This window comes from Salvelinus alpinus, chromosome 16, assembly GCF_045679555.1.
Source record: "Salvelinus alpinus chromosome 16, SLU_Salpinus.1, whole genome shotgun sequence".
Taxonomy (NCBI): domain Eukaryota; kingdom Metazoa; phylum Chordata; class Actinopteri; order Salmoniformes; family Salmonidae; genus Salvelinus; species Salvelinus alpinus.
In genome coordinates, this window is record NC_092101.1 from 21345133 (window position 1) to 21364650 (window position 19518).

Sequence of the window (19518 nt, forward strand, 5' to 3'; positions counted from 1 at the left end):
AATGGACTCTTCTGTACCAATAATTAAGCAAAAAAAATTGACTATAGGGCTGATCAGCCACTGATGCGTCTCAGAGAGAGAGAGAGAGAGAGAGAGAGAGAGAGAGAGAGAGAGAGAGAGAGAGAGAGAGAGAGAGAGAGAGAGAGAGAGAGAGAGAGAGAGAGAGACTATGCCAAGAGCCTAGACAGACAGAAATCAGTGCCTTGACCTGTCTGTCTTCTAACTGTCTCACTTTGTAGGCCTACATAGGCCTGAGTTTCACACTTCTACCACACAACACATGCGTACAAACCACACACACAACACACACACACACACACATATATACATTAAACACACACAAAGGGCCGTGTCTCAACCCACGACACCATGTTAATCCAGCACAGATCCTGGGAGGCTACACTGTTACTGCTACTAGCAGGGATTACAGTGTGGTTAGTGAGAGACTAAATTTGTCCCCTGTACATGTAATTACACTGTCACCTCACACATGCCAGTGGCCTTTCTACAGCTTAGTGGCTGGTCAGACCTCCCATCCACTGTGATGGATAAAACTCCCCCCTCTCAGACATCTGTAGGCTACCTTTGTGCCCTGCAAAGAATCAGATTGGAAATGAGTGTATACAGTACAGTAGGCCTATGTCAGTAGGAATATGTGTAGAGAATGAATGAAGATGCTTCGTTCAAGGCAATTATGAGTCTTGTCCAGTGGAGGCAACTGAGGGGAGGACGGCTCAAAATAAGGGAGCAAATGAAATGGGATCAAACACATGGCAACCATGTGTTTGATTTATCACTTATTACCACTCCAGCCATTACCACGAGCCTGTCCTCCCCAATTAAGGTGCCACCATCCTCTTGTGGTCTTTTCCATAGAGATCCTATGGTCTTGTCATTGTGTCTTGTGAGCATCTGTGCATAAAATATTGATTACGAACAGCACTCATACAGGTGAACACAGAGTATTGTCCTATTGTCTTCATGTTATCCCATCCAGTAGCCTAGATGTGGATTTCAAGAGCCAATAGTAAAGGCATTTGAGTTTATCTCCATAACGCGAAATCTCCAGAGATTTTTCTAGAATGATACACGTCTTTCACCAAAATAAGCAGGATGGTATTGGTTATTGAATAAAGATTGCTGCGATGTCTAATATAAAAGGGCTGCACTTGTAGGTAGAGGCGCACTGGCCTGCAGGTTGTGTCATCCTCTGTTCTCTGCGGGGCAGGACCTAAACAGCTGCTCCGCAGTAAAACCAGCCCGAGTATCCCAGCGCGTCTCCAATCCGCTCCAATCCTACAGGCTGTGCTACGTGCTCAGCTCACAACACTCGGCTTTTCTCTCTGACACATCTCCGTTATTTGTAAAGGAGTTCACCTGATCCATTTAATTCACTTTAATCCAAGATTATTGTGAATATTCACGGACAAAAGCAGAGCCTTTATTTTCTACGTTTTATTGGTTGATTTGGATTACACGTGTTACAGTAATTAATTTGATATTTATTTGTGAGCGGTTCTGTCTAGTAGACTCACCACTGCGAGGACTGCCTGATCTTGACAGTCACAGCGTGCACCAGTACTGCACGTCGTCACAGGACTCCGGGGAGAGCTGACAGATTGCTCAGCTGGTGTTTGCAGCTGTATCCTCGGCGCCAAAGCGAGATACACTGCCAAGGAAGGCTTTATCTACCGGTTGGATGCCATACGAGGCTTTGTAGGACTTCTTTTAATTGCCTCGACTCGTTCTCTTGGATCTACTCCTTGCTGTTTGGTTGTCAGTATGGATTTCCTACAGGCTCTTCTATTATTTTTCCTATCCGCTGTCCCGTTGTCGGCGGACAATGCGAACAGTAAAGCCCGGAGCTGTTTGGATGTCCGACAGTTCTACAGCGGGAAAGGCTTCACCCTCAACGGGGTGCCACAGACAGAGATATCTGGTAAGTAACGGTGCATTTTGTAGCCATACTGTTACCTTTTTCACGCAACTAGTTCATTCAATAATTGTATACAATTTAGTATAATTTTTGCTTCCGGTGTAAACGTTAAATAATGAGCACAAGAGACGATTGAGGGAAATAAGGTAGTGAGCGGTCAGCTAATATAGGCTACTTATCTACCTCTACAAGCACACTCCATGTGCAGCTAAAGCCCCGAAGTTGCACACTTCAGCTGAAAAGAGCTTCTCAAAGTGCTCTGCTGTCTTCACATAGGGTTGGGCCTGGCATCAATATAATACTTGTAGATGTGGTACACAAAGAGAATAAAAATAAAAAAACATCAGCATCATCATCCATTATAATTTTGTAGGCCTACCTGAGAGTGCATCACTTGTTTTCAGTCACGTGGATAAAAGAAAGCATGGTATAACCAAGAGGCAAAGTATGGTAGAACTTACATTCTATTTCAGGCTCAACATTCAATACAGTATTTTTGAACTAATAACCTTTTGTATGGTAATTAGATTTAACGGCCACTCTTAATTGTCCTGCCTGTTCGTTTAATAGCTCAGACACACTCTGAACAGTGTCAGCAGTCAATCTTTTTTATGTTCACACAGCAAAGACCATGAAAGTCTTCAGCATTCAGCCTTCTTAAAATACTCCAAACCAGAAGGTGGCAGTAGCGTTGTTTGACAATGCATGTCCATGTGTGTTGCTGAAGGTCTAGATTCCAAGCTAGCTGCACTGTTGTTTTTTTGTACACTCATAGAAAAAAAGGTTCTGGATAAAACCAAAAAGGGTAATATTGCATGCTTCATATATGGCACCTACCAGTCAAAAGTTTGGACACACCTACTCATTCCAGGGTTTTTCTTTATTTTTACTATTTTCTACATTGTAGAATAATAGTGAAGACATCAAAACTATGAAATTACACATATGGAATCATGTAGTAACCAAAAAAGGGTTACGTTGGGCCAATAACCGAAAGGTTGCTGGATGGAATCCCTGAGCTGACAAGGTAAAAATCTGTCGTTCTGCCCCTGAACAAGGCAGTTAACCCACTGTTCCCCGGTAGGCCATCATTGAAAATAAGAATTTGTTCTTAACTGACTTGCCTAGTTAAATAAAATATGAATCGGGACTGGCTCACCTGTGGATGTATGGAGAAAATACCCTATTTTCTTTCTTTCTTTTTGTTGGCTCCCCGCGTGGGGTTTCGTGCTCTCTGATTGGCTCAAAGTCAAGTTGTCAGCCACTGACAAGCATTGCAATTCTACTAGTAGAAACGATAGGCTCGTCGCTACCGGGTTGGCATGCAGCAGGTACAGCTTTTGTTCTAACAAGAGAAGGAACGGCCTCCCACTGTGATAAGTACCTTTCGGCAGTCTATCGGCTGTGAGATTCACTGTGTATTTCATGTTCAACCTTTGTACTTCTCTCCCTAATGCTACTCTCCATTAGACAAGGCCTCCCTCTAAACTGCCTCATCTGAACGTTAGTCCATCAGCAAAAATGGTGCCATCATATTGACTGTGTTCTGGTGTGATGTCATGGCTTGATGAGCATAACCAAACTTTCCTTTAAAATATATAGTGATTTATATGGATAACTGAGAAATACAGACACACGCATACACACATACAGTGGGGAGAACAAGTATTTGATACACTGACAATTTTGCAGGTTTTCCTACTTACAAAGCATGTAGAGGTCTGTCATTTTTATCATAGGTACACTTCAACTGTGAGAGAAGGAATCTAAAACAAAAATCCAGAAAATCACATTGTATGATTTTTAAGTAATTAATTTGCATTTTATTGCATGACATAAGTATTTGATACATCAGAAAAGCAGAACTGAATATTTGGTACAGAAACCTTAGTTTGCAATTACAGAGATCATACGTTTCCTGTAGTTCTTGACCAGGTTTGCACACACTGCAGCAGGGATTTTGGCCCACTCCTCCATACAGACCTTCTCCAGATCCTTCAGGTTTCGGGGCTGTCGCTGGGCAATACGGACTTTCGGCTCCCTCCAAAGATTTTCTATTGGGTTCAGGTCTGGAGACTGGCTAGGCCACTCCAGGACCTTGAGATGCTTCTTACGGAGCCACTCCTTAGTTGCCCTGGCTGTGTGTTTCGGGTCGTTGTCATGCTGGAAGACCCAGCCACGACCCATCTTCAATGCTCTTACTGAGGGAAGGAGGTTGTTGGTCAAGATCTCGCGATACATGGCCCCATCCATCCTCCCCTCAATACGGTGCAGTCGTCCTGTCCCCTTTGCAGAAAAGCATCCCCAAAGAATGATGTTTCCACCTCCATGCTTCACGGTTGGGATGGTGTTCTTGGGGTTGTACTCATCCTTCTATTCCTCCAAACACGGCGAGTGGAGTTTAGAGCAAAAAGCTCTATTTTTGTCTCATCAGACCACATGACCTTCTCCCATTCCTCCTCTGGATCATCCAGATGGTCATTGGCAAACTTCAGACGGGCCTGGACATGCGCTGGCTTGAGCAGGGGGACCTTGCGTGCGCTGCAGGATTTTGATCCATGACGGCGTAGTGTGTTACTAATGGTTTTCTTTGAGACTGTGGTCCCAGCTCTCTTCAGGTCATTGACCAGGTCCTGCCGTGTAGTTCTGGGCTGATCCCTCACATTCCTCATGATCATTGATGCCCCACGAGGTGAGATCTTGCATGGAGCCCCAGACCGAGGGTGATTGACCGTCATCTTGAACTTCTTCCATTTTCTAATAATTGTGCCAACAGTTGTTGCCTTCTCACCAAGCTGCTTTGCTATTGTCCTGTAGCCCATCCCAGCCTTGTACAGGTCTACAATTTATCCCTGATGTCCTTACACAGCTCTCTGGTCTTGGCCATTGTGGAGAGGTTGGAGTCTGTTTGATTGAGTGTGTGGACAGGTGTCTTTTATACAGGTAACGAGTTCAAACAGGTGCAGTTAATACAGGTAATGAGTGGAGAACAGGAGGGCTTCTTAAAGAAAAACTAACAGGTCTGTGAGAGCCGGAATTCTTACTGGTTGGTAGGTGATCAAATACTTATGTCATGCAATAAAATGCAAATTAATTACTTAAAAATCATACAATGTGATTTTCTGGATTTTTGTTTTAGATTCCGTCTCTCACAGTTGAAGTGTACCTATGATAAAAATGACAGACCTCTACATGCTTTGTAAGTAGGAAAACCTGCAAAATCGGCAGTGTATCAAATACTTGTTCTCCCCACTGTAGCAATATTCAAAATTACTGTGAGTAGACAGTTAATATTCCAGGATGAATGATCAAAACAGCCATGCAGATGAAGAGGCATTAACTTCTTGCGACTACAGGGGGTGCTGTTCCGAATTAGCATTTTGTCGTCTCCAAATTAAACTGCCTAGTACTCAATTCTTGCTCGTACAATATGCATATTATTAATTATATTGGATAGAAAACACCTTCTAGTTTCATACAACGTTGAAATTATGTCTGTGGGTGACCCAGAAAAATTTCTACAGCGAAATCCATGACAGACAGTGAAAGGTCTGAGAGCGAAGCTCTGGTTTCAGATCAGTTTTTAAGGTCTCTGTCTATCCTATGGCACGACACGAACTGCACCCGCCTTCCCCTGGATGTCAGTAACCAATGAGAAGTGGAATGGGCCTTCTAGGTAGCTCTCAGAGGTTATAAAACACCAAGGAGTGAGAGTAGCCCCCCTTTCGACGCAAGCCCTTACGCAGGATGGGACCTCCGGACGCCATTTTCACAGGCTCGGTTATCAACTTGAAATGTATCCGTCTGTAATTTAATTCGATATAGGACTTAGAAACATCATAAGGTAGTTAATTTAAACCGTTTTATAGCAATTTATATCCGTTTAGTGCGATTCTGAGGAATTTCTTTGTCGTGCACTTTCTAGCTTTGGGAACGTTTCGCGGTCTCGGTCGTTGTTAGTGGACATTTCGAAGGACAGAGGACATCTATCGACCAAAAGACGTTTATAACATAGAAAGGATACATTGCCCAAGAATATGATGGAAGATCAGCTCAAAGTAAGCAATATTTAATATGATAAACCGTGTTTCTGTCGAAATATTTTAAACGCATACATCGCCATTTTGTTTTGTATAGCTTCACTTGGCCAACCCTGTATTGAAAAGTAAGGATAATTTTAAAAATGTAAATCAGCGGTTGCATTAAGAACTAATTTGTCTTTCGATTCCTGTCAACCCTGTATTTTTTAGTCAAGTATATGATTAGCTTTTAATTAAACTAGATCACTCTGATAGATGACGTCAGACATATTGAGGCTTGATTTCCTAGTATTTTCATTGTGTAACCACGGTTTTGTATGGCTAAATATGCACCTTTTCGAACAAACTGTATATGTATGTTGTAAAATGATGTTACAGGAGTGTCATCGGAAGAATTCTGAGAAGGTTAGTGAAAAAATTAATATCTTTTGGCGGTGATTACGTTATAGCGCTCTTTGGCTGGAATCGATGCTCTGGTAACGTTTTCACATGTAGTATGCTAACTTATCGATTTATTGTGTTTTCGCTGTAAAACGCTTAGAAAATCTGAAATATTGTCTGGAATCACAAGATCTGGGTCTTTCCATTGCTATGCTTTGTCTATTCTTATGAAATGTTTTATGATGAGTAAATTGGTCATACACGTTGCTCTATCTAGTAATTCTAGTCGATTTGCGATGGTCGGTGCAATTGTAAACTGTGATTTCTACCTGAAATATGCACTTTTTTCTAACAAAAACTATCCTATACCATGAATATGTTATCAGACTGTCATCTGAAGAGGTTTTTTCTTGGTTAGTGGATATCAATATCTTAGTTGAGCCGAATTGGTGATAGCACCTGAAGGAGTAAGAAACTGATGGAGTTAGAATAGTGGTGTATTTTGCTAACGTGTTTAGCTAATAGATTTACATATTTTGTCTTCCCTGTAAAACATTTTAAAAATCTGAAATGGTGGCTTTATTCACAAGATCTGTATCTTTCATCTGGTGTCTTGGACTTGTGATTTAATGATATTTAGATGCTACTATCTACTTCTGAAGCTATGCTATCTATGCTAATCAGTGTGTGGGGGGTGGGGGGTGATCCCGGATACGGGGTTGAGGTTCGGTAAAGGTTAACAGAACAGTGTAGGAGGTGGGCTGCCAGTCTTCACATCCAGCATCATGCAAAGCAACATGTTCTATCACAGTGATTAGTGGGCAATGTCCGCCTCTGAAGCAGTCACCCTTTATATTAGACGCTTTGTTGTGCCATTCTCCATAACTAATAACTCATACACACACATGCATAACCACGCACGTACACATGCATGTAGCACACACGCACGCACGTACACACACACGCACCTTTGCAATTATTGCAGAGTTGCAATAGGTTTCTGAGTCTCCTGTTGGCTGTGTATTATGTACAAAGAGCTAAGAGGGTAGTAGAGGGGAAATTGCCAGTGGGCTCTGCAGGGAATTTGAAGGTCACTTCATTCAGTCTCAATGACATTTTGAAAGCAAGGGGAAAACATTGAATATGCCCAGTAAGAATCATTCAGAGTCTGTCATCTTTTATTTATCTGCAAAACAAAGTAGCGGCCGCAGCTCAGGAATGGATATAGATTGTCGTTTTTCATGACGTCCAGGAGATGTGATTCTTTATATCTGCCATTAAATGCTCCCATTCTCCCTTTAACACCACATCAGCATCATGCCCTGGGGCTTCAATATCATTCAGTTGAGGCCCAGATTGAAACATGACATCGTTTTACACCTTCCCTGTATGTGACAGTGGGCTAGACAAAAAGCAAATATGTTCTGTAGATACTGATCTATGTTTTGAAAAATGTAAATTAAGTTTGCTGTGTGTACTTTTGCCTTATCTATGTATTTAGTCTTACTAACATCTGAGATGATTGTAGCAACACCCCATAAACAGACAATAATCCCTCATTGTTCACTGTTGCCCTTAACAAAGATTCTTATTTCCTCCATTCAGGTGGAAGCTAAATGAGTGCGTGTAGGGCTGGCACAATTACCGTGGAACCGACGGTTATGGATAAAGACCATCATAACAATTTTTTTTTGTGGAACCAACAGCTGACTGAAGACAGGACAGCCGGGCATTTGTGTGGTTGGGTCTGTTTCGGCCTTAACATTGACTCTTAACAACTTGATGAAACTTTAGCCCTGTTTCCATTGGCACTTTGAAGTCAACCCAGGTTGGGCTGGCTCAAATTGCGTTTCCACTGCCTCCAGAAATTAGAAATGATGTCATGTTGCTAGGTAGCCAATGTGTGACTGCAACTGGCTTCGCTAATGCTGCTAACTAGCAAGATATTTAATAATGTATTTCATCCTCACCACGCTGTAACTAACGTTACCCATACTCCTGTAAGTGCCAGCCAGACTCAGAGCCATATATTTAGCTTGCTGACGTTGGCTAGCCAGCTAAACTGTTAGCGTCATTGTTAGTATAACAGGCTAGCTAGCTTAATCCCTACCTTGCTTGCCATGGCATTGGCTATGGCATTGGCTACAGTGGCTAGCTAGCTAACCAAGCAAACCAGATGACAGGTTGGATATTATGTAGCTAGCTAGCTTTAAATACTACATGGCCAGCTAAAATTCCCGCTAGCTCACTTTAGCTAGCTAGCTTGTTTCAACTCTGATTTACTAGCTAAATTAGGTAGCTAAGTTAGCATTTGAGGGCTGACTGTTTTCATAAAAGTTGATTATGTAGTATTAGGGATTTGCGTCAATTCAAATCTGGTATCAGGACAAAATGTGATTCAGAGTCACCGAATATACTTTAAGTATTTTTATTAAACTCAAGCGATAAATGGTAAATGCAATTTTCGTATATACGGGTTCACTGTAACACCTCGCAGGGTAGAACAGGGAACTGGCAGGATGTAAGTAAACAGCTGTTCTTATACGGTGATAGACGTAGTTCCAACCCGTCTGTTGGCCTATCACAGTAGAGGCTGAGCGTGGTTTAAACTTGCTCAGCCTATCGCCGGCGCTCAGGCTGGTCCCAGCCTCTTGGCGCTCCTTGGTGTCCGGCGCTGTTGCTGTGTAGATTACGCTCTCACACCCTAGAGACTGAGGTCAGACAGTTCTGTAACATTGTTTGAGCTATTTGCACCTACATAGAAAGCATACTGTTCTCACTCAAGGTTAACCACAGCTTCTCAGCACACTTATCTGGGGCAAAATGTTACTTCCAGCACACACACACAGACACCCAGGCGCCCAGGCCAACAGTTGCTAATATTCAATCACGTGATGTAGTATTGGGTTATAGTGCAATAAACACAGATCCTCACAGTAGTGCAAACATTTATGAAGGATCCAGCTATGGTGGTAATTCGTGTCATGTCTGACTATGCACGCTAACAGCAACAAGCCCAGATGAGCGAGCTAAACGTTTTATTTATAAAAAATTTAAAAAAGAGCTAAACGTTGTGTCAGCAGTGATTCGCTTGGTGGTTATATAGTAATGGCGTCACCAGCCCGAATTGTAATCGAGCTGGCACCTGCTGTGTAACTGGGCTGCACTAGCCTAGGTTTCCCTCGACCTAGCTCGAATTTGGTGTAGCAGTTGAAACGGGGCTTTTGTTGCTCATTGCTGAAACAAGCGAACCAGTCTTCGGTTGCCTAGGCAACGCCCCCCACCATGGAGCAGCAGCACACATAGAAATATAATTATTAGAACGGGTGTGGAGCCTCTAACTCAGGCAATTTCACTGGTATACTTATGGGTACACTCACAATGGCTGCCTGGTATTGTGATATAATAATTTCCATAGTAATGTAGAATGTTCATTCAAATGATGTTAACTGATGTAGCTCATGCAATGGCATGTCTTTTTCTGTAATGCCAGTTGAGTTGATTAAATAAATCCCAGCACATACCGTATTTTAGTGTCCATGCTATCAGGGATCCTTGGAACATCCGTACCCCATTTAAGTTGTCATTTTAAATGGTTAAGGGTTATTGTTAGGGTAAGGTTAGGGTTTAGGGTACTGACCCATATTTTAGCACATATTTTACCTGCTGATTGGCTCCTATGGGTACACTCGCAATGGCCACCAGACCACCCATTATGCCATCCTTGACTTGAATGGGGATCCCCGTTTTATTAATTATTTCAATTCCAGCACATACAGGAGAGGAGGAAATGTGAGTAAAAAAACTACATTTATATATATATAGACTACTTTATATTCTTTTGCTATTTGAACGGTCATTACAGTCACTTGGCTGGCGAATTACCGTCATCCAAAATTCTATGACCATCACAGCCCTATGTGCTTGTGTGAGTTTAAAGCAGAACTGAACTTGAACTTGAGAACAAACTTCTCTCGTTGAAAACGGCATATGTGACATCAGTATTAGTCAGAAACATTTATTCCAGTGCCAAAAAAAATCACAAATGTCAGAACGAATCCAGTTAAAAACCAGTAATCCAAATGCAATCTATGTGTATCTTAGAATAATTCTGACTATTTTGAGGAAGTAATACTGACTTTGTTCCTATGGCGTCTCATGGGGGACAAACATCAGTAACTGTCACATTGAACCACACTCCCAAGACTGAAATCTAATTTTTCTTAATAAGCAACAGAGAAACACATGCGGAATTGGTGTTTTCAGTCGCTCTTTAAAGCGTACTGAAAGGTAACACACACTCATATGACAGACGTCGCATTGTACAGAAGCAGGTTAATGACTCCATGACCTGTTTTTTTCCCCATGCCTCACCTGCGTCGGGGCATATTGTATGTTGTGCCACTGATGTGAAAACGAACTCATAAAACATGAATAACACAAGATAAGCTACATAAAATATGGAAGTGTTCCAGCGTGGGCCTTCAGACTGCTGCCTTCCTTCCTGAGAACACGATGAATCATCAGACGACCGTTGAAGTCAGACTCCAGATACATACCTGATATTATAATGAAAAGGTCGGACAGTGCCACGTTTTTAGATGTTGCTTTACATTGTTTACTTTCATCGACTTCAGTTGCATTCATTGAGGAAGACATCTGAAAGCTGTTACAGTACAACTGTGTTAATCAAGGTACTATGAGTTTCCTCTTCCCCAACTGCCACACAAACCTGATCAGCCTTGTAGCCTGGCCTGACTCCCAGCAGCTTATTTGTCCTGAGGAAATCAATAGACTTAATCACTGGTGTGATAAAGAGAGGCGGTTCTCAGGCCCCTGAGCTCTGACGAGGAACCATGAAAGCTGCTTTTCACATAGAAATAGATGGGTTGGCTGACGTCACGAAAATGATGCGCTCGCATCGATGGGGCCCAAAGCCGTGCTTTGTTATGATTCTGGACAGTCAGATGGATAGCAACAATGACAAGAAGCTTCCATGTGGGGAATCGTAGGTGGCTTGTTTCAGCAAGTTTATCTTCTTCTTGATACCTTGTCTTGTTTTGACATATTTAATGTCAATGCTAATATGGCAAAAAATTCACTAGCTAGCTAACCAACAACTGTAATGATGTATTTGAGATCCAACAAGTGGGGTGGCAGGTAGCATAGCGGTTAAGAGCATTGGGCCAGTAACTGAAAGGTTGATGTGACCATGAGCAAGGGACTTAATCCTAATTGTTTCTGGATAAGAGTGTTTGCTAATGGTATACAAGTGCTCATTGTGAAAATCTATTTATGTTTTCAATAAATATTTGGAGATTAAACATATTTTACATGTTGCCAACAATCTAAGCCAAACCTGTCTGTTTTGCCCCATAGTTGCACACTTGTCAGTTTTGTTGCTAAACAATTGCTTTTCACTGCTACTGAGAAGAACTACTGGCCATAAACACATAAACATCTAATACCTGTGGTTCCCTTTAGTTGGTCCTCAACTCCTACAGTATGTAATATATACTGAGCATTAAATAAACAGAGCGAAAGTGTTGTCTTGTCAGTGCTCATGAGATGGTGCTGGCTTCAGGCCTGGTTCTGTTTGTGCTTCTTGGTTCAGTTGAAGTTAGGCAGATACTCTTTGGCTGTACTCTTTCGGCAGCATATCAGTATTCGCTGTACCACGTGTGTTTATCGCAGTCAATTGCTGCACTGAAATTTAGCAAATTTCCACGTTTTTGAATAATTTACAGGGAAACTTGGCCACAGTCCTGTCGTTTGGGCTCTGTCAATATTAATTGAGTTTCCCTCCTCACCAAATTTGCAGGCAGATTAGTTCAGCATTGAAAGTGAAGCCTGGGAGGGGAAGTGAATTGAAGTGGAGGGAAGTGACAGGGATCGACAATCGTACTCTGTTGGTGCCAAGATGGCACCCCTCACTCATCGTAATGCTCTTACAGCCGTTGCCTGCCTTCACATCCACTATGAGAAACATGAGAGAGCAGAACACCTTGTGCTGAATGTTAATAGCTTTCATTTGGCCAATTATTGCCCTAAATGAACCATTCTCCTCCAACATCCGTGGTGTCTCCTGAGTTCCTGCTGCTTCACACTCTTACTCCAGACAGAGCTAGAATACATCATATTTCAGTGATAAGTAGGACATCTGTGGAAACTAATAAATAATAATGTCTCCAATTATTGACTTAGTTTTTGTCTCCTCTTTACTCTCTTGCACACTCTCCCTTTAAAAATAAACATGAAAAAATCACGAAAAAACCCAATGAAGAAACATGGTTTTTCGGCACAGGTGTCTTCCTTTTGGTGAACCCGTAACCATGTGTGTGAGCTGTATACTTTTGTTTCTAAGTAGATTAGTTTAAGACTACCAAGAAACACTGTGTAAACCTGATTTAGCCCACTGCAGTAAAAGGTTAATGTCAACTAGGGCTGTCAAACGAGTTTATCGCAGGATTGTTGTAATTAATCATGATTAATCGCAAATTCATAATTTGCTCAAATTATGCTGTAATTTATGATATTTTTTTACAAAAAGCATTACAAGAAATTTGCTAACTAACGGTTAGAAAGATCAGGTAAATTGATAAACACATTTTAACTTCAAAGTCAACTTGTTTTGTCAACGCATTGTTGTTTTTACATAGATTATGTAATTTTGATGTTTTCAGTGTATTTTGAACACTTTCAGAGATTGCGCCCCCAAACATTATTGCACTAAAATTACAAAAAGTTTACATGAGTTAACTGATAAACTCTTACAGCGCTAATTTTAACATGTTAAAAAGGATAAATAAGGAGACACAGAGCTCTAGCTTCTCTATTATTTTTGCTGGGCTTCTTCCAATGGTCACTGACCAACATATGCAGAAGAGAGGCGTGCGCCTGCAGCAGTAACACTCCGAATGGATGGCTCAGAAATAAGAAATCATTATTTGTAACACTAGGGTAGACTAAGTTACCCTTTTACAGATCGGCATTATTTAATTTGCAATTCCATATTTGGAAACATTGCTACTGCAACATTTTAACACCACCTTTTCACATGCAAGGAGAATGACACTATTTCACCACCACATGTGAACTTGCAATTCCACATGTAAATGTGAGATTTTCACACGAGAAAGCTTTTTACATGTGAAACACCAAATTTCATATTTGCAACTGCAATTCACATGAGGTGAAAACATGTTTTTCTTCTCAAATGTGAAAACGTGGTGTTAACACGTGAACTCTAAATGTAATACATGTGAAAATATGGTTTCACGTGAAATTTAAGCTCAACGTGAAAAATGTAAGCTCTGCTCTCTAGAACATTGGTATTTTCCCTTGGTCTACAGTTTTTCCTCTCTCCTTGTATGTCTGTATACTGAGAAAGTGAGTGGCCTTTAGCGTTTCTGATATTGTCATTGAGGGTTTAAATATAGGGCCTAAGTCTAGGCTTTTACCACTGTAACGTTCTATTGAACTGACTCAAACTGGAGCGCTCCCCACCTTCACATTGAAATAGGATTTATTCTGAACAAAATACTGTAACAAAACCTGATACACCATACTATAAGGAAATCAATCTGAAAGAGCATTGTATTGATTACAGCTAGATACGGTCATTGATACATTCCTAACATAGAGGTGTGTAGTCCTAGAGCAGCGTCTGTGTACACTTTAAGCACACATACAGTACGTAGTTTCCTTTTTTCCTATTGTAGCTGCTTTGTATGGTGGAGGATCTTCCATGTGTCAGGGAGGACATTGATGCTGTCCAAAGTCTCTAGCAGAAGAATACCGATCAGCTGCTCACTCAACCGTTCAAACAGTGCAGCAGCGCATAGAAAACCTTATCACAACATTGTTTCTCGCTGCAGGGCTACTCGGGTGGCTTTTTAAAATAATTTTTTATCTATGCCGTGCAGGTGAATTATAATCTGAGCTCACCTGCCACAATGAGAGACCTCAGGGTGATTCCTCATGAAACTAGAACAAAACAAGGCAATGGAACGGTCATTTGGAGGAAGGATTGTTGACATACAGTACCAGTCAAAAGTTTGGACACCTACTCATTCAAGGGTTTTTCTTTATTTTAACTTTTTTGGTTACTACATGATTCCATATGTGTTATTTCATAGTTTTGATGTCTTCACTATCATTCTACTATGTAGAAAATAGTAAAAATAAAGAAAAACCCTGGAATGAGTAGAAAATTAGTAAAAACCCTGGAATGAGGAATGTGTTCAAACTTTTGACTGGTACTGCATATTTGACATTTGTATCTGAAAGCATAATTGAGAAATAATTAATTGAAGTTTAAAACATTTACCAAATTTTTTAAATATTTTAAATATTCATATTCATGAATTAATGTAAGAAAATTGTTATTGAAATCAGTATTTTGAAATGATTAATTAGTGACCTTAATTCATCAATCAAGAATAAGGGTGGAGTGAAAACCCACAGACACTCGGCCCTCCGAGTTTGACACGTGACATAGACTGACCAGGTGAATCCAGGTGAAAGCTGTGATCCCTTATTGAGGTCACCTGTTAAATCCACTTCAATCGGTGTAGATGAAGGGAAGGAGAGGTTAAATAAGGATTTTTAAGCCTTGAGACAATTGAGACATGGATTGTGTATGTGTGCCATTCAGAGAGTGAATCGGCAAAACAAAAGATTTAAGTGCCTTTGAACGGGGTATGGTAGTAGGCGCCAGACGCACCAGTTTGAGTGTGTCAAGAACTGCAACGCTGCTGTGTATTTCACAGCAGTTTCCCGTGTGTATCAAGAATGGTCCATCACCCAAAGCACATCCAGCCAACTTGTCACAACTGTGGGAAGCATTGGAGTCAACATGGGCCAGCATCCCCGTGGAAAGTTTTGACACCTTGTAGAGTCCCTGCCCCAACAAATTGAGGCTGTTCTGACTGCAAAAAAAATATGTTCCTAATGTTTTGTACACTCAGTGTATATCAGCAATCTTTCCTCCAAAGGACCCTTCTATAGATATATTTTATATAAAATCTCCCAAATAGTTTCGTGTAGAAAACAGTATCAGTACAGCCAAAGTTTTCCCTCACTACATGTGCTATGTATTCCACTTGGGCTGTGCAGTTTTTGAATTAGTATGCTTGTTATGGGTGTATTCACATGACTGTGTTTAGTTTGTCTTTTGGTTTTGTGTCCTTCTCTTGGTTCTGGTGCCGAGGTTGTTTTATAGATTGTATTTTGTGGGTAAATTATTCTGTTGTGTGTGTGTGTGTGTGTTTGGGACTGGGAGTGGCTGTGTTGTGCTTTTGAGGTGTGTGTGTGTGTGTGTGTGTGTGTATTTGGTAGGGTCTTCGGGCAGGCTTGTTAAAAGCCTTTGGTTGTAAATTTTCATGATGTTTGAAGTCTTCCTCCGGTGGGAGGAGACGCTCCTATGTATTTTAAAGGTAGCAGGACGGAGGACGGCACTCTCCATCTCTCCTTGACAGCCTTTGCAGCTTTGCAGCCTTTGCAGCTAGTCTCTTTTTCATCCCTCCCTCCATATTCCTCTTCTTCTTGGATCCCATCCCTGTCTCCTCCTCTCTTCCCTTGTCTTGGTTGCCAGTAGTGTTTCTTCTTGCCCCTCTCTCTCTTTGTTCCTCCTATTCTCGCCCTCTCGTTATCTTTTCCCTTCCCCTCCAACTCCTTTGTTCCTCCTCTAATCTCGCTTCCCAGTTTTCATGCTCCCTCTTGCTCCTGTGTTCCATTTTACTTCTCTCTTCATCTATAATGTTGGATGCTATTATTAGTCTGTGTTTCTTCCTCCTTTCTTCCTCAGTTCATCTGCTGATGTTTGATGTGGGCCTCTTGATTGGTGCTAGTCTGTTAAATTAATGAAGCCACATGATCTGTGATTCATGCTAGGGATTCAATAAAGTACACATGCTTTCCTTTGCGGTTGTATTGAAGAGGCAGTGAGTGGCTGGCAAATGTTGAACGAGCGAATGGTCTATAAAAGTATGTAATAAAGAATTTCATGCAGCTTCCATGTTTTCCGCTGTGCAGCTCAGAAATCACGTATTTAGAAATACAAGATCTTTCAATATAATTTATGGATCATAACAGTTAAAGCTGCAAAAACAGAAATTATGCAAACTATTATAATTTTTGCAACCAGGAAATGGCGGAGCGATTTCTGCATATTGCACCTTTAATACAGTAGGACGATAATGCCTTTACTGCTGACTCTCATCATAGATGACAATCTGGAATTATGATGTTTTATGTCTTTGCATAGGTTCACAGTTATTCAGTATGCCCTTGAGATATCAACAGGTAATGTATAGTACAATCGGGTGTAACAGGATGAGCTTCCTTATTCATGTCTACAGGTGCAGGCTATAGTCAAAATAGCCTGAGGGAGAGGTTAGCTAAGTAGCTCAGTGTAGCATGCAGTGTCCTCACAGAGGCTACAGGATGGCCTTCGTCCTCACCATGAGGTCACGAGCCACAGGTGTAATCAGTGAGACTGCTTATCTCAGAGCCTCCTGTTTGTACACCTGATTGGATAAGCCCTTTACAGGTTTCAGATTGGAAGAATTAGCTGGTTGGTCCAAACGCTGTCTTCCGATCTTATTGGCTCTTTTAGGTGCACTACACATTATTTGTGTGGGTGGCTCTATTCCCCTCACACAGACACATACAAACTTCAACAAGATCAACAACATAATTTACAGTAAACAAACTTCCACATAGTTAGACAAACACACATAATTCATAAGCGTCCGTTGCTATGCTTCCTTGAAAACGAAGCAGTGTTCTAGCTGAGTCTAAACTGGTTGGGAAGTCCTCGTTTACATGTCTGGGGTTTGGACTCAAAGATGTATTCTGAGAGAGACCTATAATTACCCATGTTTCAGTAGAAAGCTTAGCTTTTCCAGAGTTTATATTCAAGTCTGGCTGGTCGGCTAGTTCATGCCAGTTCAGTGAGAGCTGTTTTGCTGGGACAAGCATGTGCCAGTGTGTGTTATGGGATTTAATACCTCCGAGTTTCACTCACTCAACTTCATACTTCTTACTCATCTATTTTCCTTTTCTTCTCATGTACACTTCTCCTCTTTCTTCTCCATAACTCACGTTTACTCACTGCACACAGGCTCAACTGTCTCTCTGTCTCTCTGTCTCTCTCTCTTTCTCTCTCGCGCGCTTCCTTTCTCTCTCTCTTTCTCGAAAATGTGCCCTCAACCAACCACACTTAGGCCTGCCAAGGGTTTTCCTCTGCCTTATTATGGAGGGATTAGGATGTCTTTAAAACATTAATAATCTCGCCACAATCTCAGAACTGTAATCCAGTGTTTATGAGCATTGAGCATGGCAGTTTAAGACCGTCTCCATGACCTGTGGGATTTAATCCCTCTTTTTCTCTTTGTCGCTCTAGTATCTACAACAGTACAATGCATCAGATCATCCGTGAAATGCACGTCATGAACGCCTTTGTACAGCTGTCATTCCGTCCAGATAATATATAGCTTGGATGCTGTGCAGTTGTGATGCCCTCAAATAAGGATCTTGATCTTGTGATCAGAGAAGGAACATCTTCAAAGTCTTTTGGTCTCTCATCCTTTTCCCACTCCCGCTATTTTGTCAGGGACATGTGGAACTGATAGTTTGCTAACAGTTTTAACATCCACGCATCATTTGTAGGGGATGATCCAAATAAAGTGTTACATTTATCTCCTATCATTTCGACCCACACAGTTGGTTTTTACCAGTATACTGTAGCTGGCCATCTGTATTCAGCTCTGGTGTAGTGGGTCACTATCTCTCTTACCCAAGTTAACTGTCAACTGTTTCATAGCATGAAGTTGCCTCCCCTATAGCATGACATTGGGAAAAACAATATTTTTTATATATTTACAGTGCCTTGGGAAAGTATTCAGACCCCTTGACATTTTCCACATTTTGGCGGGTTAAAGCCTTATTCTAAAATTGATTAAATCGTTTTTTCCCCTCATCAATCTACACACAATACCCCATAATGAGAAAGCAAAAACAGGATGTTAGAATTTTTTGCTAATTTATTAAAAATTCAAAACGAAAATATGACATTTACATAAGTATTCAGACCCTTTACTCAGTACTTTGTTGAAGCACCTTTGGCAGTGATTACAGCCTGGAGTCTTCTTGGGTAGGACGCTACAAGCTTGGCACACCTGTATTTGGGGAGTTTCTCCCATTCTTCTCTGCAGATCCTCTCAAGCTCTGTCAGGTTGGATGGGGAGCGTTGCTGCACAGCTATTTTCAGGTCTCTCCAGAGATGTTCGATCGGGTTCAAGTCCGGACTCTGGCTGGGCCACTCTAGAATATTCAGTGACTTGTCCCGAAGCCACTCCTGCATTGTCTTGGCTGTATGCTTAGGGTTGTTGTCCTGTTGAAAGGTGAACCTTCGCCCCAGTCTGAGGTCCTGAGCGACCTGGAGCAGGTTTTCATCAAGGATCTCTGTACTTTGCTCCGTTCATCTTTGCCTCGATCCTGACTAGTCTCCCAGTCCCTGCCTCTGAAAAACATCCCCACAGCATGATGCTGCCACCACCATGCTTCACCGTAGGGATGGTGCCAAGTTTCTTCCAGAACTGACGCTTGGCATTCAGGCCAAAGAGTTCAATCTTGGTTTCATCAGACCAGAGAATCTTGTTTCTCTTGGTCTGAGAGAGTCTTTAGGTGCTTTTTGGCAAACTCCAAGCGGGCTGTCATGTGCCTTTTACTGAGGAGTAGCTTCCGTCTGGCCACTCTACCATAAAGGCCTGATTGGTGAAGTGCGGCAGAGATGGTTGTCCTTCTGGAAGGTTCTCCCATCTCCACAGAAGAACTCTGGAGCTTTGTCAGAGTGACTATCGGGTTCTTGGTCACTTCTCTAACCAAAGCCCTTCTCCCCCAATCGCTCAGTTTGGCCGGGCAGCCAGCTCTAGGAAGAGTCTTGGTGGTTACAAACTTAATAATGGAGGCCACTGTGTTCTTGGGGACCTTCAACGCTGCGTAATTTTTTTTGGTACACTTCCCAAGAATTGTGCCTCGACACAATCCTGTCTCGAATTCCTTCAACCTCATAGCTTGGTTTTTGCTCTGACATGCACTGTAAAATGGGTCAACCTTATATAGACAGGTGTGTGCCTTTCCAAATCATGTCCAATC

General features: G+C 41.7%; 1 protein-coding gene across 1 annotated transcript in view; it reads left to right on the forward strand.

The window, feature by feature from the left end:
- Positions 1 to 1560: 1560 nt before the first annotated feature.
- LOC139541127 (glypican-1-like) overlaps positions 1561 to 19518 on the forward strand; it is a 56180-nt gene continuing 38222 nt past the window's right edge. The window contains exon 1 of the mRNA XM_071345387.1: positions 1561 to 1939. Coding sequence (XP_071201488.1) covers positions 1783 to 1939 — 157 coding nt within the window. The 5' untranslated portion in view covers positions 1561 to 1782. The remainder of the gene's footprint in view (positions 1940 to 19518) is intronic.